The sequence below is a fragment of the Larus michahellis genome, chromosome 14 (genome assembly GCF_964199755.1).
Source record: "Larus michahellis chromosome 14, bLarMic1.1, whole genome shotgun sequence".
In the NCBI taxonomy this organism is placed as follows: Eukaryota; Metazoa; Chordata; class Aves; order Charadriiformes; family Laridae; genus Larus; species Larus michahellis.
Window position 1 is genome coordinate 13,692,651 of NC_133909.1, and position 21,688 is coordinate 13,714,338.

A 21,688-nucleotide genomic window follows, 5' to 3' on the forward strand; every position below is an offset into this window, starting at 1 on the left:
TGGGTTCTGAGCTGCAATTCCACAAGGCATGGTTTCTACGGAAGATGGTGAACTACCTTTTCACCCAGGCCAAGGACGATGAGGTTGTTTTCTAAAGGTTTACTGTGTCTGGCTTAGCTTGTAATTACTTAATTCGATTCCACAAAGAGTCAAAGAAATACAGCAAAATAAGGCATTTTCACATAAAACACTGTGTGGATTCATGCTAATAGCAGGAGACTGTTGAAAGAACTAATTTTTGCAGCAATGGAACAATAAAAAGCCATAAGGAAGCCATCCAAGTCTGACACAAAAATATTATTGCTTATCATGTATGACTGATGTACATATCGTATATAAACACATATATGTAAAATCTTACTGTTGTCCAGAAACATTGGTACTAAATTAATGGCTTGCTTTCCACAAAGTCAGCCTCGCGGGATTAGCAGTGCCTCTATTCTGGGCACGCGAGTCTGCTCTTAACACCACGTGCACCAGCACATCCCTCATCGGAAAGGTACGGATGCAAGATGCAAGGCACTGTGAAAGCCAGGAAGAGGGATTAATCACTTGCTGCAGGGGAAATAGCCCAGACACACTTTTACCCTTTCGTGCAGTCTCCAGGGCTCTTGGGTCCCAGAGGCTGAGCCACCTGCTGCCTTGGCCAAAGGCACGGACTGGCCTCTGCCAACACCATCTTCTACTGTGGGCCCTGAAGTATCCAGCAGTCACCTGGGCTCCTGAAACTCTTGTCTTTCAAATCCTTACTCCAACCCAAACATCAGACCTGAGCTTAATTACAGCTAGGGCATACCTGAAATAAAGGAGGACCTCCTCAGCCACCTACAGAGCTTCTCAGCACAGTGCTGGTAACTAAAAAGCAAGTTCAAAATCCGCAGCACACCAACCCGCTTTATGAATGCCTGCCTGAGGGAGCACTACCACGTCTGCTCTGCACCGCGAGCACCCACACGGGGAATAAATTCTGAGCAGCCAGTGGACTGGAACAAGTCAGACTTATTTTATTAACGTAAGTAACTGCAAAGCAACATATTATTTGAAAGACAGGGAAGATAATGACTGCAACTACATTATCAATGAATCGGACGTTAAAAGATTAAGTTTAGTTGATAAACATTCAAACTCCCTAAAATTATAAATAATAGTCAGTGTAAAGAATTTAAAGATTAAAAGCTAGAGTTTTTATTAATGCCTGCATTGATTTAAGATAGTCTCTATTGATGCCAAATAACTAAGAGATTACAGAAATAAAGGAATACCGACTTCAGCCCTCTGACTTTTATTGAATAGAAGTATCTACACAATGCCTCTATCAGCCCAGATAAGAGACATTGTAATATTTAACTGAATAGTTTTAGCAAATAACTTCTGGTTTGTTTCCAAATAATCTGCTTTCCCTAGAAATTATTTCCATAACTTTGAATTTAAACTGCATAAACATATGGAAATAACATTTTACATAACAAAAAATGGAAGCAGCATAACAAGATGCAATCTTGTCATATGTGCATCTGCTCCATGTAAACCACTCCCCCACTCAGAAAACATCAAACTTATTGCATCCCGATTAGGTTTTTAATGTACAAGGTCAGCAAAAAAGCTGTTCCAAGTTAGTTAATGAAAAGTGTCTTCCGTTTGCTGCAGACCATTTCTCCGAGCCTTAGCTACATGTGAAAAAGAAGTATTCACACAAAAAAAGTGTGGTATGAAAGAGAAAAAAGCCACATAAAAGTTGCAATTTGTGGATATTAAAATAAAATTTTAAAAAAATCACAACAGTAAATCAAGTTAAAATATAATTTAAATAAATACACCTTTCGAATTTATCTTTTCCTCTAAAATGGTCCAAAGCAACTAGTCTTCAGTTTGGATTATTTGCCTACTACGGATCTACCCTACATTGAAGCCGGTTTCATTTATTTGGCAGGGCACAACCCGCTGGCATCAGTCACTTCAGTTCGGTTTTACTCCTGCCACTTGAAAGTCAACAAATTTGGGCAGCTTGGTTCTTGCTCTACTTTTTCAATTTTTATGTCTGACTAGAACCCTGAGGATGCAGCTTTACAACAGGAAGATAACTCAGACAAATTATAGGAAGGCAGTTAGATGAGACAAAGCATAAGTTTATTTAATAAATTGGACTAAAACATCGGGGATGGCTCAGCAATTATTCCATATTCACTTACTTCAAAGTCTCTTCCATTTTGCGAATTTTCTTTAGAGCATCCTCTCTTTCTTTATCAAGATCATTCCGGATGCCATGAATCTACCATTTGAAGGAAAAGAATACCATAATTTTAGCTAAAACAAAGTCTGATTAAAAAAAGGTATTTTAAATTATAAATACTATTTATTTTGCGTATTCCTTTTGCACTGACGTAGACAACCATCTATATATTTCTAAAATTACATCAAATGCAAGAATAAGGATTAAGAGAGGTGAAGTGTGAGAACAGAGCAAATAGAGCTATTTTTCTTCTCAAAGCGAGAATAAAGAAATATCACCAATTACATAAAAAGAAACTAGATTTTCTTTGGATAAATACAGGAAAGCATATAGAAATCTGCCTAAAATAATGACACGTATTCTCTACGGTGCAGAGTTCCTACTTACCAATTTGTGAATGCACAATCAAAGTGAACTACTTTTTATCAATTCTTACAATAAAAATACTAAACATAATGACAGTAAATAACCTTACTTTAGAATAATACATACGCAAACATTACCCAGCTGCGGGTAGATTGCTCCTAGAAAAGTAAGACTTTGAGGAAAAGTGGTTTGCTTCTAATGAAGTCCTGACCCACTGAAATCAAACCAGAGTGGTTGAATCATTATGTAAAACTTTGTTTTTTCTGTTTTGCATCCAGACATTAAAAATGCCATTTGGAAATGCAAGGGTATGGCACTCTTGTATAAGTGTACAACTAACAAACCCACAAAAAGCACGCAGACACCCCTAAAATGACAGCTAATGATTATTATTCCATAGTAAACTGTGACCAAGTGCTGCTTATAATTCCGGGGGAATCCAGAAGAGTAAGTCACCTGGCAGTCCTATGGATGTGGCAAGAAATCAATCCTAGCGTGACCCAAAGCCTCTGCACCCTCGCAGAAGAGAGAAGAGCTGCCGCCATCATCTCCTTGTCTCTTCCCCATCACCTCTTCCCTAGGTCAGCGTTAGCTTCTCCATGCAACTGCCATTACACCAGCCAATACCTACCCACACGGACAAGATCCACGTGCATACGGAACTGAGATAAACACACCTCTTACGTAGATACCATACCCTAAAGATATTCAGAGTTACAAAAAACTGAAGCCCTCTAATTCACCTCTAAATACTTGTATTTTTCCCAGTGCATTTCAGTTACAATTTAAATTTGAAATACTATTTTAATTCCTATTAGTATTTAACCAGTGCAGAATGAAAATGCCAGCTTTCAAGACCTCACAAGGAACATATCCTAGCAATCTGAGAAATTGCTTCTGTCCCTGTAAAGTAATATATTCACAAAAAACATTGACCGAAACCTGACTCCCCATCGCGGTTTAACCCCAGCCAGCGACTCAGACCATGCAGCCACTCACTCACTCCTCCCCTGTGCCCCAGAAAGGCAGGGAGAAGAGGGAGAAAAGGAGGGTGGGAAAAAAAAAAAACAACACGTGGGTTGAGAAAAAGGTAGTTTAATAAAAGAGTAATGGAAGACAAAAATAATAATAATGGTAAAAGAATACACAAAGTGAAGTGATGCAACACAAGTTGCTCTCACCACCCCACTGTCGTCCTGAGCAGCGACCGCAGATCCCAGCCCCCCGGCCAACCCCCGTTTGTTCGCTGCGCATGGTGTCTGTGGTACGGAATATGCCCTTGGCCAGCTCGTCCTGTCCCTGCTCCCTCTCAGCCTCTATGGGAAGCTGCAAAAGTCCTTGACTCACTATAACCACGACTTAGCAACAACTAAACGATATGTGCTATCAACATTCTTCTCATACTAAACCCAAAACACAGCAGCTACTAGGAAGAACAGTAACGCTACCCCCGCTGAAACCAGGACACTCCCACTTCCTAAATTCACTAACCAGGAATAGACATTTTTATGAAAAATTCTTCTCTCTGGTACTTCTGGATCAAGAGAGGAAATCAGCTTCAGAATTTGACAACCTCCCAGGCATGGTCCAAACCATGGGCTTTCATAATATTGTTTGCCAGAAGCAGATTAAGTACAAGAGCTCGTTTTGCTTTTGTTTGCTCAAGTAACTATGCGTCAATGTGACCTACTAACCATGCTTTTCCTTGCTGGATGGGGAACACGGGAAATCCTTTAGTCACCTACAATCATTTGCAATGTTACATGCTATTAAGTCACTACAATAAAGAAAAATGTATTTTAATAAGTGTATAGTCTGAAGCACAAGAGTATAGTCCAATGAAAAAACAAATCTAGAGATTCTCTACTGTAAGCGGTTCCACATAGGTGTTCGCTACACGGAAGTCCAAATACTTGGTTTGAAAGAGTCTCCAAACTGATGGGTTGTCTCTCAGAGAGTAAAGAAGGTATTGTCAAACCTGGTAAAGTTATATATATTTAGCAGCTGGCTCAAGAATGGCTCTCAGGAATAACCTGTCACTGTTCTTATGTTTAGCTGAATGTTTGGAAAACAAGCAGCAGATTATTTATAAAACCAGGTGTTTCCTTTGCTTGTAAAACCATTTAGCCTAACTGGTTCCTGATTCAGCAGATAAGTGCATTTAGTCAAACAGTGACATTTCGGGTTACTACCTATTATTTGTTTGATGTTTAAATATCCTAGCAGGCAATAGCCACTGTAGACTAATAAAGATTATTAGATAATGGGTGGGTTCTTAAGTGAACAGATTGCACCAGAGACTTCATGATTCCTTTACTTGAAGGCAGGCTTGGTTTAGTATTTTATGAGCCAATCCATACTATTTTACGGATTTATATCCATAGACTGTTTACCTGTATTTTTCTCCTCCCTTCTCAAAGATTTGATTTCAAAAACACAGTAACACCAAAATTTATGAAAGGCAAACTGATGTAAAGTTACCTCTTAAAAAAAAGGGTCTACTTTCTTGTTCACTGATAGAGTTACAACTTCAGTGTCTGCGCTTACTGGTGTGGAGGGACTGCTGACACGCTCTCAGCCCACGCTAAGGAGCACTCTCCCAAACGATCCTCAAACTTCATTCAAGATCCACACAGCCCAGGCACCGCTGCGGAAATGTAATACGGGTGCATCCACCTCACTGCCCAGAATCGTAAAGTTTAACAGTGTGGATGTGAGCCTTTTGAAGGCATTTGGGCTTGGTGCCTGCAAACACTACCAGCAACATTTAGTCTGTAGTTATCTGCAGAGGAAGCGATGTATTGCAATAAAGCAATGTCCACTACACTTCAATAGCTAGAAGATATGCAAATTATGCCAATATATTTTTATTTTGACCTGCAATATTATTCCAACCCTAGGCTTTTCTTGAGGCCAACATTCATAAAAACCATGACTTGTCTAAAAAGACAAACGTAGGCTAGGATTAGACCAAAACATATATTGGAATGAAAAAGTATTTGACTTCAAGGCAGCAAAAGGCACTAACTCAAACCAAAAACTCACTACAATTCACGTTGCAAATGCTTTTACCAAGTGACAAGTAGCTACGATCACAATTCATTATTTTATGTTATAAATTTGGAACATTTGGAAATGACATGTTTGAATAACACATTCTTTCAATTAAATAGGCATCGAATGCACCCTCTTACTAAACACTGCGTGAGTTGAACATATAATGTCACTAAAATGGAAGTTTAATTGGAAACCTATTGATGTTTGAAGTCTAAAAGAGTAGACAGTATTTGCAAAGTGCTTTAAGATGAAGTGGTTTTGATGAAAATTACATTTTTTAATTTAAGCTTCTGAGGTAAAAACAACGTATGTTGACAATATCTAGAGAACACACTCAAATCATGGAGAAGTATGGAATAAAGATATATTGGGGAAAAAGCAGTATGGAAGAACATACGAACACTGACAACAGGTCAGGCTAAGTTCGATGCAGTTCATTATCTTTTCTCTCACAGCAGTTAACATCAGATGCCAACAAAAGCAGCGCATACAAACAGGACAGGCTTACAGTGGCACTTCTTTGGTAACGCTCTCCCCGCCTCCATCATTTGGCAACGGGTACCCAGAATGAGAGGCGATACCTCTGTACTTTAATAGCTGTACTTAAAATCTTCCTTGAAGTTGGCCAATTATTTTTCCAATCCATGACAAATGCTTGAATTCCAAAATTTACTTATTTGGGGATTTCAGGATTTAAACCGTTAGCTTCTGCCCATCACAAAATTGGAAATGTGCATAAGATGTTATATTGTCCTGAAAACATTACCTGTTTTTCATATACACGCTCCAGGTGAAGTTTGTCCTGTTGAAGCTTGTATTCTTGATCCTGCAAAGGAAGAGATGTGTATTCTAAATAAACAAATCGCATTTTTCTTTCATTTAAAGCAGTCATTAAACACACATACATTTACTATTTTATAGAACGGTCCCTAAAAATTAAAAATCCACTTTATATCATCATTAAAAATTTTTTTGACATACAAAAAACATTCAACCAACAGCAAAAATATCCACCCATAAAAAAAAAAAACTATCTCAAAAGTCATGTTTTCTAAAGAGAAACAGCAACTCGTTCTCCTGAGCTATTAAAATGCCATTCTGTACTACAGCAACTGTGAAATGAAAGACAGAGGAGGAAAAGGAGGTGCCAAAACACAAACAGGATTGATACATGACACGGATGTGGAACTCACCCTCCTGAGACAGGAGGATTAAATTTAAATATCTATGGGATGACAGAATATTGAACTGAACTGTTAAATAGGAACAAAAATAAAACCAATTTTGAAACTGACTTATAAAATGTTTACAGTTTAGGAAACAAATTATATTTGTAATTCTTTGACGTCCTTCTCTATAATCCATAGATGCACAATGGTACTGTTTTAACATGTGAATTACAATAAGCTGTCAAAAAGTTCCTGTGAACTCTGCTTTTAGCCATAAAGTGATTTCTTTTAGTCATACTTTTGAAATTAACCTTTAAGCATAAGGCGACACTTGATACATTTCTATGAAAAAAATACATACAAGGATGCATGTTCTATATAAGTGCATTTTAGTACGGCTCTAAACATTCAAATCACTGGAAAATGCAAAAAGGGCTGGTCGTTCTTGAGTAAGAAACACAGGGCTCACCCTCAGCTCTTGCTGTCTTTGATGTTCTAAATCTTCTAACTGTTGTTTTAATAGAGACACACTATGCTGCAATTCTTCAATCGCATCAGCTGCCTGTAGGGATTTAACAGAAAAAGGAATTTTTGTGCTTTATTCCTCATTAGCTCTACAGATACGTCTTTTGTGTTTTTAAATTTATTTCCCAAAGGTGCCTGGAATTTGGAGAAAATTACTAACTTAAGGAAAAAAAAAAACCAACACCTTCAGATACATCACTTCTGTCCATCTGGTGAACTTAGAAATGTAAACAAAACCACAGAAAAATAACTGCTCATAAAAAAAAACTTGGTACTAACAATTGAAAGAAAGAAAAATACCTTGTAAATTGAGTGAAGTATCATCAGAGTTCCTAGAACTCCAGAAAATAAATGCAAAAGACCCCATTTGTCCTATAGCTCTAAGGCTTAGTAGATGGTATTTAAAACATGAGCCTTTTCTACAATTATTTACCTTGAAAATGATATTAAATGTATACTATATATCTACCTATGCAATTGGTAGATATCAACCTGATAGATGCTTTTACAGACACAACCCAGAATGACTACATTTTGGGTGGAATGTAAGCTTGCAGAATTTAAAAATTATTTCTTAAAACGCATAAATTTTTAACATAATGTTCCACATTAAGAGTCCTGCAAGACAGTTTATTTCTGGAAAAAAAATATTTTCCCTCATTGAGGGGGTCTTACAAAAACATTAAGTCTTTAAGTGTGCTGAGGTCCTCTGGTATCTGGAATTTTTAAAAAAGCACAAACAAAATCAGCATATTAATTGTGCCTTACCTGAATCAGCTATGGAATACCACCTGTATGTACACGTACACACCAGAATTATCAGCCAACTTCAGATGACTTCAGTCAAATTTGGAAATTAAAAGTAAAGTCACAATTTTTTTTTAAAACTTCCGCACATGAATAGCTTAGGGAACTGAACAGTTCCTTGGATTCATTCCTAAGCATTATATTTATATTGAGGAGACCACTTAAAGAATAAACAACATTTTAATGTTTATTATATGTGGAAGCATACCTTTGCTGCAGAGAGAGCATGTTCCTGTTTTATAAAATTTACATCAACATCAAATTTACTTTGTAGTTGCTGGATGTTCTCCTCGTATTCCTGTATAATACGGTCCTTGTCTTTCTGAAGTAAGCCGTGCCTACAAGTAGTAAGCAAACAGAATATGGAAATTGCTTTCATGTTTTGGCATCTTACCCGCTCAGTATCAATTCTGCAGAGTATGCGAGTCTGCCGGTACCATGTGCTCATTGTAACAGAATGAAATGCTTATAAATAATGGAAAGATAACATACTCCTTAGGAGGGGCGTTTGGGTCGATTCCAAAATGAGTTTTACATCAATTAATACATTTTTGTGACAATTTTCTAATGCCAATTACCATTCACTGAGTTCTTGAAATAGAACGAATAATGTTTGCTTTTAGAAAGTCCATATTCTTCAATGTTAGAAAAGCAATCGCTATTTAATTACCTTGCTTTCACTTCCTGAAGTTCAGTGCACACCGCCTGGTAACGTTGTTCTGCATCAGTCTTTTCTTGAGATAATTTTTGACGCTGTAAATTACTATTTTCAGCCTCAACAGTCAACTGCTGGACACGAGCCTCCAGTTTTTTGACCGTCTGGTTCTAAAAGAATGGGTCATTGTTGAGAAAACACCAGAATAAATTAGGGTATACCCCTGTTGTTATTCAGTAGCCTAGAGCAACAAGATTCTTTGGTGGTCCAGCGGCACAAGAGTTACAATAGCAAAGCTGTCATCAATCATGACAGTAAATTCTATGTTGCGTATATTAAAAAAAAATAAGTAAGTCTTCAAAATATGGATGTCTACTTCCCCCCCCAAAGTAACATGTCTTCTCCCCTAAGCAAAACAATATGTGCAATTGATTTCTAAACTACAAATGTTTTAAAATGAGAGAGACAACAGATATTTCTATGGAAAACTGTAATGGATGATACTACACATAAAGCATTTTTAGACCTTCCATTAACCAAAAAGTATCATCTTATCACTAGCAATGCATACAACCTGCATGTGGGAAAGAGTATTTGAAGAAAAAAACCTACATATACATAAAAACATTTTACTGATCATTATGGTGAGGAGCAGCTATAAAAGTCAGCTATAAAACATGTTAAACTATAGAGCATCCAGTGAAATCTGTAGCTCTTTCATGCCAAAATATTCTTCTGAGTACTTTTAAGACCATCATATGTTTACAGACATAAATATATATATATATCAAATTTCTAAACTAAACCAAAGAGCAATGCACTTAGGTTGCTAAAGAATTACAGATTTTAAACAACTGCCTTTTATGAGCACACTTTGGCAAAACCACATCCAAGGATGTAAACAATGAGATAGAGTAATATCTGCTACAGATCTGGAGGATCTAAGAACAAGGTTATAATAGAAATGCTACATTAACAGTCTGAATGCTATCTAGGTGCGTTTCAAATCAATTATCAACTATTAACTAAATAATTCATCAATCATCTTGAACAGCAAGTATGTCGTCTCCATCTTCTTACTGGAAAACGGAGGCACACAGAGAAGGAAAGTGTTATACGCAGGGAGAACAGCAAACCCATATCAGGCCTGAGAGTGCACTCCCCAGGTCTCTGCTGCTACACCTTTCCCTAATCCACTTCTCCATATCGTTTGCTTAATTACAGCGATTTCCTTTCAACAAATAACAAGCGTCTATCAAAAGTTGTGTCTTTTTCCCAGAACTTCATCTCCTAACGGAAACAATTTTAAAAGCGAGCAGAATGAGACCAGGCAGGTAGCACACGGCTACTCTACTATTTCCCATTCTTCCTTATATTTATGTTAATTTGCACAGAAATGAGAGAAGAATTCCTCAGGAGCCTGGAGTCAAAAAATAAGACACAGCTGTCCTTCCAGGATATACGTATCGTAGTTATTTTTATATTAACGGAGGTCCAAAGATGAGAGAAATGGAACAGTATTTTCACCCTCTGTTACAGTAAAATAAAATTCCAACTTCAGGCATCTCAAGTCAGTGCCCCAACCGTCGCAGAATTCTTACATGGGCCTGGAGTAATGCGAGAACCGCACACAGCCAGAACGCTCACCCCGACTTCGCCAATTGCCTTGAGATATTTCATGAACGCGGCATAGCAAACTTCTCCATCAGTGCAAAGCTAGCTGCACACTATGGGGTCTTCTCTGGGGGGGGTTGTTTGGGTTGGGTTTTTTGGTTTGGCTTGTTTGTTTGTTATTAAAGAACAACAAAAAAGAAAGAGGGAAAAAAAAAAAGAGTCGTACCTAACATATCACAAAATATCATAATTCCTCCCTGGCCCCCCACCCCTCAGGGAGGGTAATACTTGTTCTATGTATTAGTTAAATTGTTCAGCCAGCTTCACTTGCTAACAGCAACGCCATTCTTGACAACGTGAAACGCTGAACAAGAAAACTCTGAAATACCAACAAAAAATAACAAAAATCAGGAGAGAGAAAGAAAGAGAAAGAGAAAAAAAGACAACTAATTTCCAGTGACAGTCTAGTCTTTCATCTTAAGCCCTGCCTTGAACTCTACCTTGTTTAATTATTAAATCAGAAGCTGCTCAGCAAGATCTGTCTACTTTTGATGGTTCTTAAATTCAATCTTGCTGACAGACTGTGTCCATTTTTCTCTGTATTTACTGTTACCTATGACATGATCTGAATGCTAATTTTTAAGTTCAACATTCATTAATAAAGGAATAAATTTTGCTTGACATTGTCTTTTTAGTCATTCAATTTTCTTTATACCTCATCCTGATAAAAAGTACAGGATGCTTTCTTGAGGATACTTGTTAATGTTTTGCTCTTTACATCATTTATATAGCAGGCTCAAAATCCAGATTGTACCTGCTTACGTGTTTCTAATTATTCTAGGTAAGAAATACAATAAATTGGAATGATACAATTATTACTTTAAAAATCCTTTTATTTGATCTTTAATCTAACAGAAGCATTTGATCATTTGAAGAGGATGTGGGTAAGAAGTCATGTGCATCTGTGAAAATAGATGTACTACATAAATCCCTTTCTACAGTGTACAAACCTATAGAGGCAAAAGTTCTGCTAACTTGAATCAAAACCAGCGAGGAATCCTAGAAACAGTCCTTCGCCACAAATATATATTGAAGGGCTGAACTTCAGTGAATTTTATCTAGGGGGAAAACCCCTTGGTTGGACTGGCTGCCAGGACACTCTTCTCTCCCAAGACAGAACAACGGCATTGCACTATCAAAAACATGTCTCAGTTCAACAGTATTTATGTGCGCTTTTGCACAAATGCATGACATTTGAATACCGCACAAGACGCTTGCTCTCATGACATATTTACAAAAAACTTACAGTAGACTTTATCTGTTCCAAATAATCTTCCTCCATTTTGCCAAGACGCGCATTGGTGTCCTCAAGCAGTTCCTGCATATCTTCCGTGTGCTTCTTCCGAATATTGAACTTCTCCTTCTCCATCTCAGCCACAGCATTGTGAAGCTGCATCACAAAAATGTTACCAAATAATAAATGGCATAGAAAACTAGCATTTATAAGTATTATATTATTATAGTATATAAACAGAACAACAAGCACAGGCCACGCTTCTGTCCTCTATAATAAAACTATATCATTGTCTCACTAAATAGGTCTACTGTGACTCTGGAAAGTGGTAATTTAGAAGTAGAAGTGTTTTCCCCTGTTTTACTCTTCTGATTCTCTCCCCCACTCCAGCTGGGGGGAGTGAGCGAACGGCTGGGGTTAAACCATGACAAGAAGTCATTTAAAAATGTACAGAGGGCACAACTTATCTGTACAGGACACTAAAACACATACAAATTTTTGCCATTCTCGCTATTCTATTTGTTTACATCTTTAACTGAACACCCGTGACCGTTGCACAAAATTAATGAATTTCTATCAGAGAAGCACTAATACTCTCTCCAGACACTTACACTGCCAGTTTATCTGCCTCTCAGTTTGTAAGAAGCTGGAGAGCCTTGACTATCTGCTTGTCTAATAAAAGGATTATTTGTGTCATTGCTAACCCTAGATTTATATTCTAAAGGCCAGTGACCTCCCTTTCTAGTTAAGGGGCCTCAAAACTAAATTTTCCATCTATACAATAGTAAAGAATAATGCCATGTCAAATTAGCATACAAAACATGTACGGCGCATTGGTTGTATAACAGCTATTATGTACTTCTCAAGTTTCTAACAAATCCATTTCATGGCTGACAGAGAAAGCTACAATATATAAAATAAAAGCATCATTCTAAACACACTGCTAAAATCAGGTTAATTTGCAAAGCATAGATTCTTCTCTCCAACATACAGTCTAGCAAAATCATGGAGGTGTCTGTGAATCTGGACCATTATCTAACAAACAGACTTCAACAGCGTGCAGGAACTTAACATAAAATTTTTCATCCAAAAGGTAAGAACGCTAATAAGTTATTATTATAAATATCATGTATATACTGTGGTGTTCAGAAGATTTGCTAAATTTGTGATACTTTTAAAAATAAACTGGGAAAATAAACAAATCAATATTTAACCTCCAGGTATCTAAGATATAACTAAAACCAGGAATTCTGGGAACGTCTCTACCTCCTGTACAACAGACTATAGTAAGGTTTCCGTTATTGTCAGCAACACCTATTCAAACGACCTGCACGTGTTCAAAGGAAAAAATACACAGACCTAACAGGATAGAAAGTTATAAAAATATTGCACTATTAACTTCTACTATATTTCCATCATACTTCCCGTTATCCACTTTTTTCCATAAAATACATGCTCCTGTTTCACTTCTATAATCTCATTAAGTTAAAATTAATATTAGCATTTTTAATTTGCCTTCTTGTTTGCACACTGGCATCACTGATGACAATTAGAGCTGTAGGAACAGCTCTTGCTAGGTAACTGCAAAACGTGGGCTGACCTCGGGCTGAAAATAATGCTTCTCTAAAACAAAACAAAAAACCCTACCTAACACTGAAACCTCAAGGTCTTAAGCACAAAGGACAAGATTTATGATTTATCTCTTACAAGACAAGAATTAAAACCAACATCACTTCCAGATGCAGGGCTGCAAAAAAATTAAATTAATCAGCATACATCATCTATGAAGGGAGGTGGTTTTGCCCTTTTTGTGACCCTCCCTCTCCTGAGAGGGGTAAGCAAGAGAAATACTGACAATAATCTGGGCAAAGGTGAAGCTGTCTTACAACAAACATGCTTTTCTCTCTGCTTTGCTGCTGTCTTGAGTCTAACAATAAATAAAAATACATTGAAGAATTCATGACTCAATGCAAAAATAATAGTTCAAAGGAATCACCGTGGCAGCAGGTAGCAGCAGGTTTACCAAGATTAAAATTCCATGTCAGGTCAACCAGAAATAAACACTTCCCTAATACACCCAGAGACTTGCCGAGAGGGGCGGATGAACCCCGGGAAGGGAGCGACCAGCTGGGAGGGGGCGGGTACAGGGGGTGCAGGTGTGCGAGCACCAGCAAAGAGAGTCTTGCAAGATTATTCCAGAAAAAAATTAAATCAGCATAAGAAAATACCACTAAAAGTAACATATTCCTTACATTTATTTTTTTTAAGTGACAAAGTGTATTATCCGAGATACACACTGTAGGAGTCTTTCAAAGAGAGCAAGTATTAGTCATTACCCTTTTCTCCCACTCATTGTTCAAAGAGTCATTGCTTTGCTCACACATCTTCTTTAACTCCACAATCTGCTTCTCTTTTGCTTCTCTGATGACTTGTGACTCACGAACAAGGGTCTGAACTGTCAAAAATGGGAAAATAAACAACCATTCAAGAGATACCTTCGGGATTTTTCAGTGTTAGCAACGCACACAATCCAATTACATCAGTTTTCCAATTGACCTGGCTTTCTGATGGTTTTTAGCTTAACGCACTTAGATTCTGTCTCACTAAAATATTACAAGGTGTCCTCTCTTCTCTACTTTATTTACAAAATATTTCATAGTGAGTTTTCCTTACTCAAGCAGTAAATATACGTCAACAAAATTCTGCACAACCTAAAGAAAACGCATAAGAAAACGCATATTGAACCTGATTTTATGTACGTCCTTAGGAGAAAAGGTTCTCGTGAAGACTGAATGCTCAAGATACAAAACGAAATTAAGGTCCCCAACTTAAACTGTAAATGATTCTGTCAAGAATTCACAGTCTGACGAATTTTGTGACAAATAAAGCAGGTAGAAATTCACTTTTCAAAAGCGACTGATGATTTTCACTATCTGGCAAGAGTGTAGGTGACGCTAACACAACCCGTTGCAGCTGAGCGCGACCACCAGCCCGCCAACAGAAGCACCAGATCCCTGGCTGGAATTTACTTTCCCAAGGAGCAGGAAACAATATACATGGAACTCTCTCCCTTTTTGTACGTAGATTACCAAACTTGTGTATTATTTTACATTGTGGTTTAGTCCATAGTGTAAATGGACTCCAAGGAATTCTAAAAGAAACTAACATTCAGAAACTGCTGACAAGCCGTGTTCAGGCCAAGTTTTGTACTTAAGACATATTTAAGACGACTACCCGTGTTTGAAATCTCTTGCCGCAATAGTCCTAAATAATACATTGTGGTTTGACTAAAATGTACCGAATGTATAAATAAATTAACCTTGAGCCAGAGATTTGAAGAAGTTTGAAATAAGTGGTCAAAATACTTCAGTATCATCAAAGAAACTTTTTTTGGTGACGCTCATAAAACCTGTAAGTATTAAATAGAACAAGATCACGCTGCCTCTTGGAAAATTTGGTTTGGAAACTGTACAGCAACAACTACTGGACGAGCCTCTAAAAATCTAAAGGCGAAAATCAGGTCAAGACCTGCAAAGGAAGCGTAAAGGAACACATAAGCCCATAGCCACGAGAAGGATGCAGTGCAGTACCACCAAGCAGAAAACAACAGCCGTGAATATAAAAATCACCTTTTTTCTCCAGTTTCTTAATTGCCTCCTCAGCTTCATTTTGTTTGTTTTTGTAGAGGGACTTCAATGCCTCTATTTCATCATTCTTTCTATCCAAAATCTGTAGAGAAAATTCACAATACTTTAACAAAAGTCCAAAACCCCCAAACTACCATTGGCGCACAAAATAATATACACCGGTCTCCATCAAAGGAGCTGCCTTCAAGAAGTGCTTAGGTCATGCAGGACTAAGCGATTAAATCTAAGTAATTTTCACAGGTAAGACTGACAAATCATAAACGAAGGATTGATTTAGATAAATGTAGACAGTAGATTAAAAAGGAGTTTCATGTTTTAGGAGGGTCTTTTTGTTTTCTTTTAAACAGGCAAATCCAACATTGCTTGTGTTGTGTTTGGAAGTTTCATGGTGCTACTACCGCAAATAGAAAGGATTTGTTTCCCTTCTCATATTTATGTTGCCTAATACTATTTAAAAGCATCTAAAATTCTGCACAGGTTTAAGAAAGACTTAAATACTTGGTGAACTTCATTACACTCTTTTGTACTTCACCAATTGCAATTCTTTGCACATATTCCAGAAACAATGGGTTGGATAGAGCGAGTACATGAGGTGTAACTACATTCACATTTCTGTGCGTGCTGATTTTGGAAAAAAATGCTCGAATATTTGCACACTTTGAGATAGTATTTTAATTTAAACTTCGTGTTTAAGATAAACATTAAAGTTACAGAAATTTTATAACAGTGCCCCAAATCTCTCATCAAGCCGAAGCTTTCATCTTAAAACAATATTACTCCATCTGCATTAAATGGTTTGCGTCTTTAAAGATTAATATGACACTATTTAACCTTTTCTAAAATATTCAACATTATTAAACAACTTCAAAAGACGGAATTCTAACATCAGTCAGAAAAGGATGACAACTCAGGGATGAGAAAGCATTTGACTATTCCTTATTCTCACAAAGCTGTTTCCTTTAGACTCTCAGCTTTGCTAACTAGTTCTGCGGGCAGACTTTGAGAACAGATCAGCCAAACATGCACCTGACCAAATATTAACATCCTTTCAGGAGGCTTTGATGCGTCGTGGTGTTGTGTCAACGAACTTCCTCCAAGACTGTGACTCAGCCTTAAGAAACAAAAGCCAGAGGTGCTCAGTAACGCAGAGCTTACACGAGGATAAGCCGTGACGATCCTGACGCTGAGCGTTTAACTCCCATTACACTCCTGGGATCAGAGAGCTCCAGAAGGCACTTAGGACCTCGCAGACTTTGACCCCACATGTTTAAAACACGGTATTAAAAGTAACAGTGTGGTCTTTGACAGTCTTTTTGTAATCTTTCCAAAAGTGGTGTTATGCAACACAATAAAGACAAATCCAACTTAACCCAAAGGAAGTATATCTGGTGTCATTTTATTGCTGTGAAGAATTAAAAGCCACATATAGCTTTAACAAGGCAATAACATAAATAACAAAGTGTTTATTGACCAGCCAGTGCTTTAAGATACAGTGTCAAAACAGAGACACGAGAACCAGCGCTACTGTCGTATTAGTAGGAACATGTGTGATATACTTGCAGATTTTCCTACTGTTTTCTTGCATTTTGTCCATGAAAATTTGTTTTAAGTATATTTGCTCACATTTTTCTATAACAGGAGTGCTTCCTCTCGAAAAGAAAAATCCCCAGTTATGATTTCATCAGCATGTGAATCCACAGAAGCTGTTAGGCGGGTAAAATAGCTTGTCTTGTTCAAATAAACAAATCATTTTGTATTTTCATCTGCTTTCTGCAAGTGTTTTTCCGTTCCTAAGTTTTTCATCATAGAATATTCTGCATTCCTATCAGCTTCTACAAACCGTTACCTACAATCTTACTTTAAAGGAATATTAACTGCAATCATGAAGAAGTTAAAGTACAACTGCAAATTATTTATTTTAATCAGACTCTATTATTTTGCTTTATATACCGTCTTTGGAAAAACAAAAATACAAACACTTCTTACCTTTTGAACATCAGTATCATGCTTCTGCTGTAACTTAAGTTTTTCTTCATGAAATTTACCTTCTGCTATTTTCATTTTCATGTCCAGCTTTAAAAGCAAAATAAAACACATACATAACTTACTTAAAGAATAAATTACACTAATGACCTTTGCATAACTTTTAAATTATTCATTTATGTCTTTGAGAAGGCAATGGGAAGACAATAGCAAATAATTGCTACAAAAAAATCTATATTCAGTTTGTCAGTATTTTCATATTTATTTCATAAAACTGTTACAAAAGAACTCAACCAAAAATATTTATTTAGAAAATGAATTTGTAAGATGTTTTAGTTGGCAATAAAAACAAGCGCTACTGCCCAGAAAAAGCTATCATCCTTTATTTAAATAAACACTTAAGAAAGAAACTTTTAATATTCCTGTTAATATACCAAATATGGTAAACTCGCTTTTATTCTTTAGGCAGGTGTTACATTTACACAAAGAATGTCCTTTAGTCCAGATGCATGTTTATTTTTGTTTGTTTTCTATTATTCAGAGATTTCACATTATAAACACGTTTCCTTTTAAAGCTTACTTATAATGGGATTAAGGATATTGCTGCCGAATTTGATTGCTAAAATACATTTCCTGCTTCAGCTTGTGTTTGTTCAAAGTAGCGTACTTGAACCCCTCCGACACAATAGCACATTCCACTCCTTATAGTCCCAGGTTTTCATCTTGAAAATATTTTTAAGTCTCTTGCGTAGTTTCACTACGACATTAAAAACTGTCTTCAGGACTCTGCAAATATGAAAGGTATTTTGTGTTTCTTAGAGTTTTCTAAAAAACAGAAGTGACCCCTCGAGTTCAGATTCAGGCTATTCCTCTTCTACATTTAAACACTTCCACTGTTCAGAAAGCAAAGCAGACAGAAACGTTGCCCCAGAGCGACAGATCCAAACGACCTCCCCCTCACTTCAGAAAGGGATGACCAAAATCCTTGGAGTGAGAGTACCAACGTCTCACCAGAAGACGTCTTTTAGCATTCTGTTGGCAACAGAAACATTTCTGTTTGGCTTTTGGATGCTCGAAGAGCCCGTGGTGCTGAGATCCACCCAGCTTGGAGCTGGACACGGGACTCCCACCACCATCTAGTTATTTTCAGTTCTCAGATTTTTGTTTAGCTCAACTAAGAACCTGACTTCTAACCCTCTCAACTGAGAAACGCTAAAGCAACAACAAGCATTATTCATTCCGCATTTATTTTTATTCCTTTGACTTATCAAAAGTAGTTATTCAGGCGTGAATCTTTATCTAACATATACAAACAATAAACACACTGCAAATTATTAATTTCTTTTATATGATTACTTTGTATTATATATTTCTGTTTATTGTGACTTGAAAACATCACTATGTTATTGTGACTTGAAAGTGTGAGCTACAAAAATTTACGTCAAGTCAAAAAGGCAATTTTAGGAATAAATTCCTTACCCTGAGGGCGGTGAGCCCCTGGCCCAGGGTGCCCAGAGAAGCTGTGGCTGCCCCATCCCTGGAGGGGTTCAAGGCCAGGTTGGACGGGGCTTGGAGCAACCTGGGCTGGTGGGAGGTGTCCCTGCCCAGGGCAGGGGGTGCCACTGGGGGGGCTTTAAGGTCCCATCCCACCTGAACCATTCTATGATAAGACTCCTCAAGAACTAAAAACAGAAGAAGAAACAAGAGCAGCAAATCCTTTCAGTTTCCAGACTCCACATCCACTGATACCCCAAGTATATGTCTGCTTATTACACCACTTCCCAAGGCTAAATAGGAACATAGTCTTATGCAAATTAGGGGGGGAGTTACATTGACAATTAATCCAAAGAAAATAGATATTCTCAGCTGTCAGTCATCTCTTTTATCATCCAAAAATAAGCATCATGATAAACATGCATGTTATATTCATAAAATATACACATATGTATATATGAAAAGAAATATATGCATATATCCCTCCAAAGTAGTGACATTACAGAAGAAAATCTTAGTGCTACGTGATAAATAATTGTTGACTTAAAAAAAAGAGCACAGTAATCCGCTTCCAGATAGACAGTTTGTGAATATTTCATAAGTAAATATGAGGTCTTGTAATAACACAAATACTAGAAACTAAACATGAAAGAGGCTCCAGTCTACTTGAATTCCATTAAAAGCTTATGAATTACTGATGTATAGCTATTGCACTTGCATAGCTATTAAACCCGCACAAACACATTACATTTAAAAATCATTAATAAAGTGAGAATGTCGTGGCTGATGTAAATCAGTCCTTAGTGGTTTGCATCAGCTGAGATCTGGTCCACTTTTTACTATTCTGGAAGTTGAAAAACCATAAAAATAAGTCAAACTCTAAAATTTGTCTTGTATTAAATATGGATATATATTTTTCTAGCGATGGTGATTGTTCTAAGCCACGTGGCTGTTTTCCCCCAGGTTGACAGCAGAAATTCCTGTACTTGAGGTTGGCACCCCCTCCTTGTCATTAATCTTCCACTTAACACCGTTCCTGCACTTGCACTAGTTCTCATCAATTTTAGTACATTAATACATTGCACTGCTTCCAGTAGAACAGGTCTCCCCTAAACTTTCCCCAATTTTTGGGACTACTTTCCAAACAGGGTTGACAGCTTTGCCTTAAGAGAGCTAGTTGCAGTCAAACAACAAATTTGAAAAATGCGCCCAAGATACAGAATTCAGCTCTTAACGAAGGCAAGCACTGTAATAACAAAGTGTTACTTTTTCTTTGAATACTAAAAAAAAAAATAAATTTTTTTTTTAAGTTTCTCACTTGAAAAATCCCAAAGACCAACTTCTCATCAGTTGAGGGCTGAAAAGGTGATACCTTCACCTCAAGGTCCCTGATTTCTATAAGCTCACACTGAAATTCTGAAGTTTCAGCACTCCAGACGTTTTCCTGCCCTGTCTGCTTTGTCCACAACTTACGTCAGTTTGCCCCTTTGGGACCTACTATAGAAATAAATGTGAGGAGCCCCATATTAAAGCATTTGAAATTCAATAGTTGATGGGCACGTGGAGTTTCCAGAAAACCAAAAAAAAAAAAAGAGGAAAGCTGTATTTGTAATGAATAACTGATAAAAAATAAAATAAAAAGTCTCCAAAAATATTTAAATTTTATAATGGTCCATAGTTCCAAGACACATACATATCTTCATCACAACTTCTGAAAGTGTTAATTTGAGCATTTGCTGTAAAAATAAAACATATTAGTTTAAAAATCCTACACTCACGACTTCTTTCTGTGGAAAACTGCTGGAACAGCCAGAAAGCATAATGACAACAAAACAGTGCTCTATAGCAAAGCCCGGAGTACTGCTTTCATTTATAAATCTGCTTTTTGACCCACCCTTGTGTAAGGCAGACTTCCATCTCACTGCATGCATAGATAAAAAAACCCGAGTCACGTAAGCACATTTTAAGAAGTGATCTCACTGAGGCTGGGGTTGAAGCAAACGGGCTCATCCCTTCTCAACTGAGAGTGAAACTTCTCCCCTTCCATTTCAACGTTTAAACACGCTAGCAAATACTAATTTCAATAAAGGAGTATCTTGCAAATTGAAACCATACCAAACTGAGTCAACCACATATCTGTAGTTACCGAATGTCAAAGCTCATTTGCGAAGTTAGTCTCAGTTTCCTGGGGAGCAGCGCTTTGTGCTACTCTCCTGTAAAGTGTCCTTTGCGCTTCAGCTTTACTTTATTAAACACATACTGAGAAACAAAATAACCCAGAACAGTATCAAAGACCTTTGTAAGTTTTAGAGAAAACAGGTAAAAACAACTTAGAAAAGTGATTCACCTTGTTAGGAGCAATTAACTGTGCTCGTGCTCATCAGTTCTAATACCTTTTATTACCGGTTAATAGGCAGCAGAGAACATGAAATTTATGGCATATTACCATTCAGACAAAAAAAAAAAAGCATAGATATTTAGCTATAGCTGAGAAATTTGCAACTATGTATGAAATGCAGCCATCACTGTTGCCTGAACATCATTCCTTTGGATTTCTGTCATTGTTTATTCTCCTTACAAAGAGTATGAGGCAATTAAACCCTAAGGCCATGTAAACATTACTGATGTCAAACATCTGTGCTGTCCCTGTTATTTAGAGCCACGGAGGGTGGTATCAACAGAACTGCTTTTATGTGCCTAGTCACACTTTCTTCCTGATTTAAAAAAACAAAACACCACCAAAACCAGCAGTTACCTGAGAATAGGGTTTCATCGTATCACTGTCCTGTACTTTCGTAGCACAGGTTAGGTGCTATAAAAATTTAAATAATAACTGTCAAACTTAAA

General features: G+C 37.1%; 1 protein-coding gene across 9 annotated transcripts in view; it reads right to left on the reverse strand.

The window, feature by feature from the left end:
• CEP112 (centrosomal protein 112) overlaps positions 1-21,688 on the reverse strand; it is a 171,889-nt gene that overhangs the window by 119,274 nt on the left and 30,927 nt on the right. For all 9 annotated transcript variants that reach the window (XM_074608019.1, XM_074608018.1, XM_074608023.1 and 6 more), the window contains 9 exons: positions 17,351-17,437; positions 15,347-15,446; positions 14,054-14,172; positions 11,730-11,873; positions 8,825-8,979; positions 8,363-8,492; positions 7,292-7,384; positions 6,420-6,479; positions 2,190-2,269 (listed from right to left, as the gene is read on the reverse strand). In XM_074608019.1, the coding sequence (XP_074464120.1) occupies positions 2,190-2,269; positions 6,420-6,479; positions 7,292-7,384; positions 8,363-8,492; positions 8,825-8,979; positions 11,730-11,873; positions 14,054-14,172; positions 15,347-15,446; positions 17,351-17,437 (968 nt within the window). The remainder of the gene's footprint in view (positions 1-2,189; positions 2,270-6,419; positions 6,480-7,291; positions 7,385-8,362; positions 8,493-8,824; positions 8,980-11,729; positions 11,874-14,053; positions 14,173-15,346; positions 15,447-17,350; positions 17,438-21,688) is intronic.